This window comes from Leuresthes tenuis, unplaced genomic scaffold (genome assembly GCF_036924035.1).
Source record: "Leuresthes tenuis unplaced genomic scaffold, fLeuTen1.0.hap1 SCAF_13, whole genome shotgun sequence".
In the NCBI taxonomy this organism is placed as follows: Eukaryota; Metazoa; Chordata; class Actinopteri; order Atheriniformes; family Atherinopsidae; genus Leuresthes; species Leuresthes tenuis.
The window spans coordinates 5,219,264-5,236,186 of NW_027325367.1; the positions used below are offsets into that span (position 1 = coordinate 5,219,264).

The following is a 16,923-nucleotide window of genomic DNA, read 5'->3' on the forward strand; positions in this document are numbered from 1 at the left end:
CTGTGTGATATGCAGGGACTGCTGAACAAAGACTTTCAAGGATCCAGTAAAAAGTAGAATAGAAGATGAATGAATGACACCCAAAATATTTAACTACAACAGCACAAAGATGAACTGAAAGCCAGAAAAAATAGGAAATGAGGTGACTAATGACTGATTGACTGCAGGTGTGTGAGGCAGGAACAGAGCAAAGGGATGAACTAAGGTAAGTACTCGCAACGTGTTTCAAAGTGACACAGGAAGCGTTTAACATCACAAGAAGTTCCTTATAGAGGGTATGCTCCCCTGAGAGGCCAAATATTTAATGTGACACCATCTACCGTGGTGGGATTGGGAGTTTTAAAACTTAATATCTTCTTAAATTAAAGGCTGCTGGTCTCAGCATAGATCATTTTGACCTTCTGAAGAATTTGTGTACTATGGAAATTCATATCTAGCCAAAAATGAAGTTTCTTGATATATTTATATGTACCTATCTTCAAATTTCCTTAATTTAATAAAAGGCTGCCCTTAAATAAACATACTAAAAATAGAAATATTCGTTGAACTCTACCAACTCCTCTATAGATTTATAATTACTCTATTTATTCCAGGTGTTATTCTATGGCCTTATTTATCTATTAATAAATTCATTTATCAGTTAATTAATCCATTCATTCATTCGTTTATATAACAAATGGAGAGTATGAGGCTGCAAGGTGGTGTGGGGCTTCGCACCATCACCTTGTATAGAACCTGGATTTTTGATCCCTGCAGTGAGGATTATTTGGTCTAAAACTCAAATAGTAAAGACAGAAGTTGTGAAAAATACCTTAAGACATAAAAACAAGAGAAATAGCACCAGTGAGGAAATCTGCGTGTCCATATTTATTTTGATCATTTACATTTCAGCAAATTGTCTTTGAGGACATTTATACATTGAACACCTGCTAATTGAACAGTTTTTGCTCCTATAATATACTGTCTTTCCATAATAAGTTTGGTCTTCCTACAGCTCCTACCTCAACTATACAATCAAAGAACATTGTTATGAAAATGAAAACAACAAACTGAGATCAAAAGAGTCATTCAGTGTCTTCAGAGCACAAATACTTACTGATTGGAAACAATACATTAAATTCCAAAAGGAAAAAGTGGCTTTGGCTGAAATAGTAACAACATTAGTCAAAGTCAGTGAGAAACAAATTGTTTTGTCGAAACCAGATCATAAAAAATAAAGCATATGATGGAGAGTTTCATTCCAAAATGAGGCATTATTGTGAAAAACTGATCTATAAATCAGAAAATACATTTATATCAGACATCGACTGCGGAAATGTTTTTCTGTCACCTTAATTTGGAACAAACTCTTCATGCAAACATTTGTTTAACCCGGTCTGTACAGTGCACACATTGTCATGGCTGACAGCTTCAACTAGTAAAAAAAGATAAATATGTAGTGTTTATGATGTCTGGCAAACTCAGAGGCACAGGAAAGCAGAGGGTATTTATTGTACATCCATGACAGCAGAAATGTCTTTTCTTCTTTTAAATAGCCTTATAGAGTCAAACCCCCAAGCCAGGTAAAAGCAAACCATTCATATATATGATTTGTATAATGAGATTGTTCTCTCGTCCATACTCTGCCAAACAGGCAGTATTTGCATGGTAATTTGTGTGTTTAAGTCTGGGGAAAGTCCTGGAGAAATGCAGCTTGTTGAACTCATGGAAGCTTTGCAGTCTTATCATTAAATTGTAGAACATAATACGTTTTTAACCATCGTGGAGGTCCAGTTAAGAATTATGTGTGTGGTGAGAAGAGAGAGAGAACAACTTTTAATTAAACTTTGTACTTTGGTGGTCAAAATAAAGAGTGTGATGCCACTTACGGTGTTGCTTTTTTAAAAAAAGTAGAGTTGTGTGAAGTACGTACTGTAGGAGTATTTATCATGAAAGTCTATCTGCAGTAGACGGCAGTCTCAGTTTGGAGAATTGGGGAGCGAGTCTTATGGGAGAGATAAACTAACAGCTAGTCAGAGCTGGGACAAAGAAGAGCAAGGATTTTCTAGATAACCTTTCATAGCAGTTCAATCTGTCCATATCCTTAAGCATGACTGATGATTCCATCCTGTAATGTGCAAGTGGCATGAGGGCAATATGGCTCATGCAAGTGTTTCCACATCACAGCTGTCATCATAGTCACATCTATGGTTTAAAAAGCATTTGGGATTCTCTTTGTGGGAAGAATAAAGGTAGAGGTGTTTAGATGGAGCAGCTAAATGTCATGCTTTTAACCATGGACCAACACATGGTCCGTTAACTGTGCAATAACACTTTACTGAGACACATTTTTCTCACTTTCTGGTTGGATTTAGACAAAAACATCAATTTGGTAACGTCAGGAAGTGACCGTGGTTTGAGCAAAGCTACATTCTCGATTTGCAAGGTTGCCATGGTTACTTGTAAACACAACACACTATGATGAAACTTTGTCATTTCTTGATTGTCTTTAGGCTGTAGCATCACTTGGTTAAGGTCAGAAATCTTGGTTAATACGTGGTTAAGACTGGTGGTGGATAATATGGGATTAAAAAAAGCCCATTCTTTTTACAAAACAACATCGATGTCACAGATGGCATTTATGCTATTCCAGGCTTTTCAGTTAATTATACTGTCTTCTAGTGGGAATTTTGGGATTAGACCAACAGAATTGTTGGTCACAGTCAAAATTTCTTCCTGTTTCTCCAAGCTGAGAGCTCTCTGACTGCTGCAGGTAAGACGTACAACCCCACTTCAGCCCAAGATACCGCTTTAATATCTTAGATTTACTTTAAAAACAATTAACAAGATGGACGTGTCTTTATGGAGTTAACAGAACTCACAGGGGTGAACTTCATCTGGTACGTGCTTCGCATGCTCATTGGGCTTGACCTCAATAGACAATTTGAAAAGAAATTTCAAACCAATTACTGAGGACCTCCAGGATGGCTGTCAAGAGTGTTTTTTAAGTAATCTACAACGCTGAGTCTGTTGCAGCTGGTGTCTGGGATGTATCCAGCAAAACTGGGATCCAAGAACCAGAAGGAGACACAACAACATAGAAAAACATTCAAAATGCTGAATTTTTAAACACTTCATATAACACATACATATCTGACGCTTGTGTAATAAACAAGGTCGATAGCAATTTTAATAAAATGCTGAAAAAAAACTTGCATGTGTGGTTAAGCACAAAGCATCATCCAATAAAGTGTATCTGTAATAAAATTAAAGACCTTTATCTGTGTATCCACAAATACTTTGACTTTAAGAACTATCAGCAGGAGTGAGACTCAGTTTCATTCGGTGTAGCTATGTTCAAGCAGTATACAGATGTTTATTCATGTAAACGTTGTATCCTAAAAACTGGAAGCATCTACAGTGGCTGTGTGAGCGTGTGTGTCCCTGTTTATGGGAGTAATCTTTACATTTCTTCCTCCTGAAAGTCTGACTGGTTTTTCAGATTCTACCACCTCTGTGTGGGTAATATAACACAGAAAAATACATCTGAACGGATCTTTAACGGACTGTTACAGATGTGTGCACAAAATCTGCTTTTACATACACCCCGATTGTGTGACTGGTTTAACAACTGTTAAAATGCAGCAAATAGCAAATTAATGTTAATGGTTTTAAAGTTTTTTACTTATATTTTTGAAGACTGACACCTTCCTCCCAGACGCACACTTTGTGCACGGGTGATAACTGATATAATCTGATCAGGATAACTTTCGGATTGCAGATCAGACTCCAGAATGATTTTATATCAAGACAAGCTTTACTTCAACACTGGTTCCCTCATTATATGTCAGACGTGACAGGATTGCTAAAAACATAACAAGGATCAGTTTTCTGTAAGTTGTTATTGACCCGTTTAGCATCTGATCAAGAGGTTTACAATTGAGCGTTTCATTCATATGTAAAATAGTATGAAAGTATGACATGTTGAGATTATTGTTCATTTTGACTGAAGATGCAGAATATATAGCTTTATCCTCTTTAATCCTCTCTGTGTTATCTGCCCGTCCTGAAATTAGTGAGCCATATGTAACAGATCACCGCATAGAGGTAATTACATGTCAACTCAACCAAAGCTTGCTACATCATGAAGCAAAACCCTGCAAATCCCCCCTTTTTTAATGTATTTGTAAATTTTCAATTTTGTGATTAATTTCTGAGCTATTTTGCTTCATCTTTCACATGGAAGACAAATGGAAAGATCATCTTATGCAGAATACATTTTTTTTTTATTTTAGGAGATCTTTACTTAGAAACATCTAATTTTCTTCAAATCTGGTCAAATTAAAGTTTAGAGGAGTTATGAAATATGATATACCTAAAAAAAACATCTTGATGTGTGTCATGAAATGAGTAAGTTATGGTGAAATTTATCAGTCAAAAAATCTTCTGTTAACCAGTGGTGTCTTTTAAAAAAAGTACTTTCCCTGAAACATTTTCTAACAACTTTTATGCATTTAATGGGGTTAATTTACATACTATTGGCATATATTTAGGTGTGACCCAGCACTGCCACCTTTGACTTTATATTTCTGACAAATAAAGTTTTATACTGACCTTGTAGACCAAATTGACATCTGTTAATATAACAGGAAAAATATTAAGAACCCTTCTAAGTACTCATTTTTAACCTTTTTTTAAGGTTGCTCAATGATTCAGAAGAAGCCTACCCTCTTTAGATGTAGCTGTAACTTAATGAATAATTTAGACTTTGTTCTAATATTCTGAATTTCAACATTAAATAGATAGATTTTCCACAAGGAAGAATCATAGACACTGAACATTTAGGATAGGGAGGTCTTCAAAAGAAATGGTTAAATTGACATGGGATGGGCTGGATGATCGATGTGAAACAGAAATCTTAACAGATGTAGCTTCACAGGATTTAATAAAAAGGGAGAATTCAGTGAGACATCACTCTGGACAGGTTTTTAAACAGTTTTTTGTGGATGCTGTCTGCTGAGGGCGACCGACAGATTACATATTCAGTAAATGTACAGCATCACCACCACAGATAATCATCTCAGTAACTAAACGTCAGTGGAACCAGCGTGAATTGAAGGGGAAACCAGGGCAGAGCCTCTGAGCTGCTCTAAGTGGGGTTGACATGTCATGTACGCTGGTTTGATAGTTTAACATTCCAGCTGTCTGTTCTGGTTGCAGCCAGCCACCTCTTGCCTCCTGCCTGCCGGCTTTTCAGTGATCTGCTTGGCTGTCTATTTGCCAACCTGATTCTGAGCTGCTCTGTACAGTCTCCCTTTTTGTCCTTCTTAACATTCTGTTGTCATACCTGTGCCCTTAAAATGCCTGTGGTGAATGCTTGATGCTGAAGAACCAAAACTACAATGCCAAACACCTTTAGACACCTTCAGATAGTTTTTTCATTTAATAAGCCTTTATGGGAAGTCAGTGTTATCTAAAAAAACAGTGAGAACCAAACATAAAGTCTGTGTCATTTAGACATTTTCGTTTATCTACAGCATACTGTAGCAGTAGCTTGTCTAACTGCTGGGTTTAGATTACAATCTAATTATAATAAAATGATATACTCTAAATATCAATAATCTGAAATAAAGGTACAAATAAACTCTAAGTCATTTAAAACCTCTGTACAGAAAATATTAAGAATATTTTACAACATGCCAATCATGTTTACAGCCCAATCGACTGGAATCCAGTGTGGAATAATAAGTTCCTCACTGCAGATTTAAATATCTGCAGGTTTGTTGTATTCAGGTGCTGTTAGGGACCTTTGACAATTTTAAAGGAACTTGTGGATTTTTCTTGTAAAATAAAAAAAGATCGAGACTTTTCTGCATATTTTAAATCATTTATCTCCAAGTTACCAAGCGAACAAAGGCCCCCAACAGATGCAACATGACACACATCTGTATTCGTTGGTGAATTTGCTCTCGTGATGCTCTGGAACAAAGCATGATACACACTGTCCTGAGAACACAAACCCCTTAGCAGAGCCTAAGATTTGATCTATTGTTTAACCTAAATTCAAACTAGGATTTACAGTGAGGTGGGAGCTTTATTACAACGTATATATTCTCTGCATTTAAATAAACACAGCATGAAAGACGAAAACAATGAGTGCTGTGGGGATCTTCAGATAAAGGAGCGATGTGGAGACCACGGAGCAGGCAGAATATTTTAATGCTGCCTCAGTCATGAATCATGAAAACTGTGTGAGATAGACCGATCTGTGGCCAGCGGGACTATGTACCCATTTATGCTAATAGTGGACCATATATCATACCGCTTTTTTTCACTCCTAACTTGTAGAGAAGCTTGGTCTTGAGTGCTTGGCATGTGTTTTTGTCACACAGACAGGCTTATGATCATGTCTTGATGGGTTTTACGTCATGGTGGGTTGGCATGCTGCTGTGCTAACCCAGGACAGACAGGAGACACTTGCTGCAGAAGATATCAACGGCTGATTTAAAATTGCAGGTGTAATAAAATCAGACTTGGACCACTGAATTAATCTAAATGGAACATAAACTGCTCTTAAAAGTCAGCTAATTGAAGTTTTACTGCAGATCCTGTAGAGTCAGTGTGAGATTTCCACATCAACAAAAGAGTCAAATTTAAGAATATTGTTGCGTGCGATTTAAAAACAAAAAACAACACGACTGACAACACTGACGGGGATCCCAATGCAGCATCAAATGTAAAAATAAAAGCTTGAAAAACATTTTATAACACAAAACCTTCCGCCGCTTGTAAAGTTTGTAGAGCACTGATGAGGTACAACAGCAGAACAAATATAAACGCTCACCTGAGAGATGGCGTGGTAAAACTTATGCCGAATCCATGGATGCTCATGCAGCTAGCACAAATGATAACAACAGACAATATAAAGATGCTAATGAGAAAGACTTTTCCCAAACATAACTCAGCCACAACCTAACAAGGTCAAAGACATTTACAGCATGTTTTTACCCAATTTATTGCTGAAGATTTATGGTCTTACAGTGAGTTCGAAAGTGATGGCTGCTGTGGCATCATACATATTTGAGTCGATGGAGGCAAATAATAGTAAAAAATACTTAAAGTAAATCTGCGCCAGACCAATAAGAACTTTCAAGTGCATTTTTTCATGCTTTTTTCAAGTGCTGTTTTAGCACAGGAAATTCTGTATTTGACGGAAGTAATTCCATAATCATCAATAGCTTGTTTTCAGTTAAAGAAATGTTAAGAACTTTTTCAGAATGCATCAAATAGCACCAAATCATTCTGGACAAAAAAACGCGTTTTCCCTGAATCATACTGCACTCCATGTATCTAGATATACATTTTAGAAAGGGACACACACACACATCCCTTTATGAAGATAATTCAACTCAAACTATAATGTTTTTCTTACTTGTTTTCCCAGAAATTTTGTTGCCTAAACTTAACCAAACAAAGACTGTACTATAAATACATTTACATGGCACAACTAAACCAAATTAGAGTGTAAAATGCATGTAAACATGTTAGTCTGACGACCACAATCGTTTGGAATCAAGCTTCTCAAAACTGAATTAACAAACCCAGATAATGTGTCAGGGTTTGAATCACTCTTAGACTCAACTAGGGTCAAATGGGAATAGGTGCTCTGTACATGCTCCAAAGTTGACTCCTTTTGTATTTTTTTTGTTTCTTTTGTCAGATGGCTAAACGTGTCAGAAATCATGACTGAAAATAATTAATTAATAGTTAATTCAGCCATACTTACATGCATGATGATCTCCTTCAGAGAAAATATTATGTTATTTGTATTTATATTCCACACTTATAGTTTACTGTTTTTGCTACTTTTTTTGCACATAATAGCATATATTTTATGTTTTATACTTTTCATCCTCATACTTCTTCTTGTATTTTCTTATATTAAGACTTTTATTCAGTGTTTGCTGTTTTATTTGAATATTTACTGTGTTGTTAGGGAGACCGAGAGTCAGGAATATGTACTACAAAATTGACAATAAAGCTGACTTTGACTTTGGTTAAACTCCCCTGCATGTATAATGGGAAAAGGATGGTGGTCCTGTGAAATGGCACAATCGTAGCCTTAACTGTGCACACATCTAAGCCAAATGTGATGCCAAAGGCTCCTGACCAAGAGTTAGCATGAGACAAGTTGGGAGTGAAAATGCGTTGGCACGGCTTGTAACTGTAAAAGCATTACACCAGACAATGACAAGTGCTCTCAAACTCCACCGGGGCCTTTTAGGAGTCAGCCGCTAACAAATGATTTAGTTAGTTTGTCCCTGAACACTGAACACACACACACAAAAAAATGAAACGTGAGTTTTGTTCCAGCTCTTAAAAACTACAACTCGTTAGCCTAATGGTGGTGCTGGGGTAAATTTCTCATGAGATGATGGCACATGAATATTCATAATTATTCTAGCATGGGATGCAGCTGAAAGCTCAAGTTGTAAATGTCACACTAGAAATACTAATATTTGATTTTCAGGTGCATTAAAACATTATGAGCTTAAATAGATGCAAAAGGAACTGAACCGTGTAATATTGTATAATGTACATGTGATTTCTTGTAAACAACAAAACACAAACAGTGCAATTAATTCCTAATTCTATAAATCTTATACTAACATTTTAACCCTCAAGAAATTGGAGCTGATGTTATACTGTTGTTTTAAATAAACTGTTGTTTAATGTCTGACTTTTTAGAGGGTTGTTATCAACAAAAATATAGTGAATGTGTCACAAAGTCACAGAAAAGAATCAAACCTTATATTTCTGGCTGCCCATTAGATTCTGAAAACACATCTTTTGGTCATCTTGTGCCAGGCAAACACATAATGATGCGAGTTGTTGTTCAAGAAGGGCCTGCAGCTTTGTACTTTTTCTAATGGCGGGAGAAACCACTGCATTCTGTGATATGTGGGCCAAAAAAGAAAGCAAACGGCTGAAGGGGAAAAAGCAGATGATTCATAGAGCCAACTCTTACCGTAAAGGGAGGTTTGCTTTTCCAAGAGATAACTGGAGCGAGACTGATAGTATAGAAACTATTTTCACAGCAAAGAGGCCAATTGTCCTCTGGAAGCAATAGACGAGCGATAAACTCCTCCTAAAAGCGGTGCCTTTTTGCACGTTTAGGTCAAGGAGGTTGAACGAGCTCATTATCACGTCACGTCTGCAGATTCTGAGCCATCCTGCTTGCACATATGGAGCATCTTCCTCAAATTACTGCACGAAGAAAAAGAAAATGTGAGATCCAAAGGGCTCTTTGAATTATGATTGGCAGTTTCTTCACATCCTTTATCATCTGAATACTGTACAACTGTGAGAAAGACTGTCTTCACACGTGTGTGGCACCTTCGCCATTTGTCCTTTTTGCAGCTTTGCTTGCTCTCAAGTCGCATCTTCCCTGCTCCCCACTGAATTGTTTAAAGACGTTAATTTTCAGTTTCAGGAATTGGCACTTGACATGTAACTAAATAAATAAATATACTGTATAGAACACCATCGGTAGCTTTTGGGATGCCTTTCGGTCTGAGAAAACGTCCCTTTTGTCTCTGGTCGTCTGCTTTTCCTTAAGTTCAAGAGAAACAAATCCAACAGCAGCGGCGGCAGCATTTTCTGGAGGATGGGGTTTTTGCAGGGGCGTGTGTCGCTTCCAGTATGTGCAGAAGTAAATTAGTGTATCTGTGTGTGGAAATACTGGTTTGTGTATGCGTTTGATCTGTTTATATGCAGCTTAGTCCAGCGAGAGTAGCGGCTGCATGTTGTCTTCTTCGCTCTTGACTTTGTCTGGTCTCTTCAGGACTCCTGGTTCCACCACTGACTGAGACCTACAGGAACACAGAACACAACATTTTTGGTTCTAATAACAGAGACATATCCAAGATTTAGTCATTATGACTGTACTTCTGTTTTAATGTCAGCTGTAAAGTGCACAGATAGGTTATCCTCTGTAGTCATCTTGTTGCAGTTAGCCGCTCAGCCTCCGGTGTCACAGCATCAGCAAGTTCCTGATTATAAATCTAGTTGTGCTGTTCTCTTTCTCACAGATTTAACAGCTGTTGACCTCACTTTGTGTAAGTCCTTGAACTTATTTAATGTAAACTAACAGAGATAGAGAGATAGCTGAAAACCGGCTGGGGTGCCTGCTGAGGCTGACACTAAATGTCATTATAACAGACAAAAAAAGCAGTGACTGTCAGGGTTTGTATTGATCTGAAATATCAGATCAGTGCAGCTTGCAAACCCTCTCTGATCCAGGCAGTTCTTCTTACAAAAAATCAATATTTGGCAGTTTGTCCAGGTGTAAATTTTAGATGAAATACAACATTTTGGACAAGAAGAAAGTATATAACACCATTTTCAACTTCTGACAGTATATTATGTACAGCTCCAATGCCCGTATATACTGTTATTGATTAACTAAATTTTGTAAAAGTTATGCACATTATTTCTTTTCTGTAAATTAAAGATGCTATTTTCTACATTACTTAATGAAAATGGTGAATAAGTTACTTGAAATGCAAGAGTCATGATATGTACTTAATTTATGCTTCGTTGCTCTTTCATGTAGATAATTTTTTAAAATAAAGTTTAGTGTAAGTCTGAGTTTTTGTGTTTATTCTGTTTTCATTAACAGCAAAACAGTTAGAGTTAGCCTCAACACTACTGTAGATGCAGATTTTGATATTAGTAATTAAAAAGGTGTCTATATTCATAGCTCCAGGGAACTGGAAATGCAGCTGAAAGGGTTTTTAACAACAGTGTCATTGTCAGATAATTAATTACTGACTAATGATTCATCGATAATTGGGCAGGTTGTGCAGCCCTGCAGTGACAGTCTGCTGTCTCAACTCAGGGTCGTTTGCATCACATAACATGAATGTGTTCGAGTGAATGAGAGTGTTTATGTCCCACAGTGAAGAGATGATCTACTGTCAAAGGGAATTATATTACACAGTGGCCTATAGGGGGGAATGATACAGCACGAAATGTCAAACATGCTCAACAACACTGAGCTAAAGAGGTCTTTACATTAAAGAATTCTTTTTTTTTTCCTGTTTTAATGTCTCCAACTTGATTATCAATTGATAAATGTACTTATTCTACTTTCTGCAAGGTTTCATTTCGTCATATTTTTCCACCTTTTAAATTCAAAGGAGAGTAAGATAAGACATTTTTACTCATGTAGTCAACTCAAGTGTACTCAAGTTAAGAGAAAAAGAGACAGAAGAATGAATCTATGACAAAGAATTAAAAAAATACGTCTTTTTATGAAAAAGTTTGCTGTTGCTCAAACTCGTGACACATTTTAAAGATAACTTGCCTCTTAATTAAATCGTCTTCTTTTGTTTTACAAAGTTTAATATTTTGTTCCTTAAAGTTAACCAGATATAAAATCTAACAGAAAGGTTTCACTAAGTTGTAAACCTCCCCAAAACAGAAGATCGATGAGTAAATCTAGATAAAACGTCCCTAAAACTAATGAACATTTTAGTCAAACACGTCTAAATCTAAATCAAAAACTGCCTAAATGAATAATGGCACGATACAGCCGATGTCGAAAGGAAAGGCCAGTGAAGACCAGTGCAAATCACTGTTCAATTGATCTGATATTTTGCTAAAAGCTTTGCATGGTTACGAATAAAGATGCAGTAGAAATATATTTATACCTGGATGAATTGATGTGAAACTGGTGCTTCTTCTTTTTACAGTCTGGTAGAAAGGATGGATGCTTTCAAAATGAATGGTCACATCACAATGAAAGTGAATGGTTGCTAAGATACAAAGGATGGGTCAACTTTCTCCACTTTCCCTCTATGTTTATCTATTGCTTCTTTTTTCTATCCAGACCCACATGGGTCACACTCATCTTGGATAATGTTTGCTAACATCTTTTTTTTATTATAAAATGAATGAAATAAATATCTAATTGATACAATAAATAGTCAAATGGAACTAATTAGTGCATGTTTATCCTCATCAGCTGAGCCAAAGATGACAAGAAGACCATACTGAGATAGAAATCTACAAATTAGCTTTATTATTGTCTCATTTGTTTACTCTAATTGTGCAAAGATAATCTGATTAGATTCACAACGTACTGCTGCTCTGCTTAACACTGACACATAATGAGGAGATAACAGTAAAGGGTTTGGACCATGCAGCCTCAGTTAAGGACATTCTACGTAGGTTTAACTTCTCCAAATTAGGGCTTATATTAGTTTTAAATGCACTATTTAGTCCTGAAATCTGTCTGGTTCCATTTGGAGGAGTAAAGTTTGGAAGTCAAGTTAGAAAAATACTACACAGAACACATTTCCTGCAGAAAAATCAGTTCAACAGAGGACACACTGACCTCTTCATGGTTTTTGGGGACATGTTTTTCTCCAGGTCTCTCTCCAGGTCTTGCACTGACAGGGTGTAGGACTCGGGACAGTAGTCCGTCTCCTCATCGTAGGCGTGGTCAAGCAGCGTACGAGCCCACGTGCCCATATCATACGGCGGCATCATCCCTCCCAGCTCTGATGGCAAGATCTCGGGGTGGATGAGCTGATGGAGGCTGTTCAGGTTGTTACCATGCATGAAGATCTGCAAAAGGAAGATGGTCTAGATAAAGAGCATGCTGCAGGAGAAGCTGTGGCATTACTGTCTCATGTAACAATAAGACCAAAATAAAGGCATGTTTAGCTCTGTTTAGGTATTTCCAACAACGTAAATGTGGACAAATCTCTCGACGTACCCTCTTCCTGGTCTTGTCTTTGAGGAAGGGTCGAATGACAGTATAGAGAGCGTGGATGTACCAGGGCTGGTTCACAAAGTGGATGCCTCCAAATCTGGCAGGAAAACTGTCCTGTTGGAAACAAGAAAAGAAGAAATTAGAGATGAAATTAACGTTCCAGGCAATAATCCCGTGATGACACGTGTTTCTCAAACGTGTGGAACGTGGAGGTAATGGGGAAATGAGAGACTAATTCAATTATCTATAATGATGATTACACCTCCAGGTTGTTTTTATTTTTCAAACCTGTTTGTGTAGGGCTATAGAAAGGGCGTCCGTCATCAGTAATATTGAAGAAAAAACAAATGACACTAATAAGAATAATGTTAATAGTGGCACAGATGGTAACATTTTTCATCACCTGTTGTTTCGTACAGAAACGTGTTCAGGCAATGTGATGTGATTTTTTCAAGAATATTTAAGTCTAACCATCAAGCAAAACAAATATTGTCCAGCACAATTCCTTGAAAAATAAACTTATTTTGTTTTCAGATGATTAGCAGACAGACAACAGCCAGTTTCATTAAATATTTAACTTAAAATATCCAAATCTCCAACCTGAAAACTGCTTATGGTGTAAAACGAATAAATGCTCCTCTGACTCCAGCCTGCTCTCCATTCCCTGCTCCCGACTCCGCACCTTCAGGGATCGGGCCTTCAGTTTAGCCGCACCCACCCTCTGGAACTATCTCCCCCCAATACACAATGGCCCAACTCTGGACACTTCCAAAACCCTCAAAACTCATCTCTTCAACATGGCTTTCAACCAGTAATCCCCTTCATCCTGTCTGTGGTGTCTTGTGTTCTGCTTGTTTGCTCTATATAAATTAAAGTTATTATTATTATTACCCAATTTACCAGGATGATATAGTTTTGTTCAGCTACACCAAGACTGTCATCTGAATCAGAAGGATTAAAACAGCCTTTTCTCAAACAGAAAAGGCTTTGTGAGTTACAGTAAACGTAAAATCACCTCTGTGAGTTTCCTGTCCCTTTTCATTAGATTAGTTTTGCAAATGGGCTCTAATCTCATAGTCAATAGGAAATGGTCTGGTCTATTTTGGAGTCACAAGGCCTGAGGGAAATGAATCCGTCTTCGGGTAGGTTAGTGTGTGGTATCTGAGCCCATTGCAGTGTTTCCTAGAAGGCTGGACACAATTATCATAATTACAGTCATGATTTGGCTATGGTTCAGCAATGTGGCAAGATTACATTATGACATAAGAGCTGGCTGATGAAAATGGCTTTGGGCAGATAAAACCGTGGCACTGTGTGAGAGAGAAGGAGACAACGACGGTGTCTGAGGTCATGTAGGGTGTCTGCATCAGGATTTGACTGACATGAATCATCACAACCAAAGTCGCAGCAGGAATATCGCTTCAGTAGGAAAGAAGTTAGCTAACGGGCTGTACAAAGTCTGGCTATTTGTGTTCATATTTACATGCAAACTGGTGTTTCCATGTAAAGTGAAAGTTTTCTTTCTGAAGCAGCCTAAATTTTCCATGTTGAGAAGAAACATCACAACTTCTGCGTAAAAGTTTTTCTTTTGTTCTATACAAAATCTAAAAAAACGTAATTTCTGTCAGGTTTTATGGGACATTTTTAACATTTTGTCACATAAACTTACAATCTTCAAGCTAAACTAATTAAGAGACAAATTAACCTTATAAAAAAAGAGAAAATCTAAATATATTTTCCCCCTTATTTCAGGTACCCAAGGTGCTTGTGGAGATACCCCAAACTTTTATCTTACAAAAATGATTTCACATATAGATAAGACACATTTTAACAGTGTAGATATGTTAAAATAGGCTTACTTAGACTGACACCGACTGATCCTATACAAATACTCCTCCTCCCTTTAGGATTAAACTATGAACTAAACACTGTGTCAGATACTAGTGTTTTTGGTCAAATGCTTGTCAGACAGCCCTTCCTGCTCTCCGCTGTTAGCTGCCTCTGGGCTCCTCTGCCCCGAACCTCTGGCCTGGCCTCTACACCGGCAGACATTTTCACTTTGATGAAGGATGCATTATACATGAAAACTGAAAATGGATTATGAGCTGCAGGCCTTCTGTTACAGTGGAGAGACTAGAGGGGGGGGGGGGGGGGGGGGAGTGGTAGCAGCAGCAAATGCACTGATTTGCTTTCAAAGGTGAAGTCTAAAGAGAAAAGAAGATAAGAGGTGTCTGTGTGCACATGGAGGACGATGCACTGAGAATAACAGGAAGTGCTGTAAAGAATATCCGTGGGAAACACGGTTGGGAAAAGCTGCTGATACAAGAGTGTGCATGTCATGCCTATATTACATCCCCCTACGCCAGTGAAATGTGTGTGCCCATCCAAAGTCTTCCATCCAAACACGGAGCATTACTTGGGTTTCTCCCTCACCCAAAAAGCGTCTCCATTCTTTTCTGCTGAGACTCCACAGTGAGAGCTGGCATTGCCAAGTAACAAACCTAAAGCAAGTGAAATTGCATTAAAAAGGCAGACTTGGAAACTGTGGAAATGAAGGAATGTGTAGTAAAGCAGCAATGTGTCCATGAGAGCATCTTTTTAGATTTCTACAATAACTTGTTTATTACAGCACATGACATTAAAAGCTCTTGACCTTCTGACATTGGATCTTTTTGAAAACTCTGGGAAATGTTTATGTCTTTTCATAAGAAGTTCACACGATGGATCCGCATTCAAACATGAACGTGCATCATTTGATGCAACTGACTTGCCTGAAGGTGGTACTTTCACGTCTGTTGATTTCTTATCCTGCTCTGAAGGAGGTTAGGCTTCCAGCATAAGTTGCGATGGAGATACACTCGTTACACAACATCCTGCTTCATAGGCCCCTGGATAGAACTGGCTGGGGACAATCATATCTTTATGAATGTGCCAAATATGGAAAATAATCACTCAAAACCTAAAGAAATGCGAATATTAAGTTTGACAATTCAATTTGTGTCATCATATATAAGCTGAAACATTTATTTTTTATCATAATTTGTTGATTTGTTTAAACTCCTTTTGTTTGCCAGGAATCCAATTTCCAGGAGCAGAAGTAAAAAAAACTATTTGATATGTGAATAAAAATAGTTTTTAGAACCATTATAATGTTTGAACAATACATTAGAAAATGCCCAAGCAAAGACAAACAGGTCAAACAAAATTTAATGGCAATTAAATGACAGATAAATGGATTAAAACCTTAAAATAAATCTGTTTTAGCCACTTAGTGCATTTGTAGGAGGATGGGTTAGATATTTATTCTCCTCTTGTTTTGACAGAGTAGAAAAATACAGCATTTTTAAGAGCACTTTTAGGTTGTTGGCATGTAGGAAGCTTTAATATTCAATAGATGCAAGCAGCCAATTTCTAAGACCACCCAGTCATAACCACTTCAGCATTTTCTTTGATGTTGGGCTACTGGGAGGCAAAAGTCGATCCTAAACAAATGAGTAAGAGAGGAGATCTATTTTTGGATTCCTGCTGCAGGTCACTGCTGAGTATGTTCAGAAACAGCAAAAGGCTGAAGAAGATTACAAGCGACAGAAGATGAGGGTGAGTCTGCCTACATCAACGGGACAAATGTGGAACGGATGAGACTTAAGTGTTTTTTCTTTGCTTGTTTTGGTTTCTTTGATTTATGACCACTACATTTATACATTTTGATGTTTACTCAACCCCCTGCTTGCCCTCCTGGGAGCCTGTGGCTTCATTAGAAATGATTTTCTTTCCAAAGCTTAGTAAAAAAAAAAACAGCATCCACCTCCAGCTTTAAGGCATCAAGCGCTCAGGCAGATTTTCCCCCAAATCTGACCTGGGGCTGCAACCTGCGACATGATTTTAAAATCTGCCAATCTTGTGGGTGATGTTTTTTTTCCTTTTACAGTAATTATAGGAATGACTAAGAATCTTTTTTCACATATGAAAATAGGTGCTGGAAGGGATGAACTCTTAGTTTTTGTTTAACTTTTTCTGGCACACCAAAGATTCAGGCTGATTACGTATTGGTACAATAAATCGTGCACCTTGACCAGACACAACTGCCCCCCTCCCAACTCCCCCACTGGCCATTCATATCTTATTTAAGTTTCACACCAAAGTATGCTTATGTCACCAGCCGT

General features: G+C 37.5%; 1 protein-coding gene across 1 annotated transcript in view; it reads right to left on the reverse strand.

Moving 5' to 3' along the window:
- Nucleotides 1-845: 845 nt before the first annotated feature.
- Nucleotides 846-16,923, reverse strand: part of LOC140267415 (clavesin-2) — a 41,836-nt gene continuing 25,758 nt past the window's right edge. Inside the window, exons 3-5 of the mRNA XM_072362683.1 lie at nt 12,764-12,874; nt 12,380-12,612; nt 846-9,851 (exon numbers count right to left, since the gene is read on the reverse strand). Coding sequence (XP_072218784.1) covers nt 9,758-9,851; nt 12,380-12,612; nt 12,764-12,874 — 438 coding nt within the window. The 3' untranslated portion in view covers nt 846-9,757. The remainder of the gene's footprint in view (nt 9,852-12,379; nt 12,613-12,763; nt 12,875-16,923) is intronic.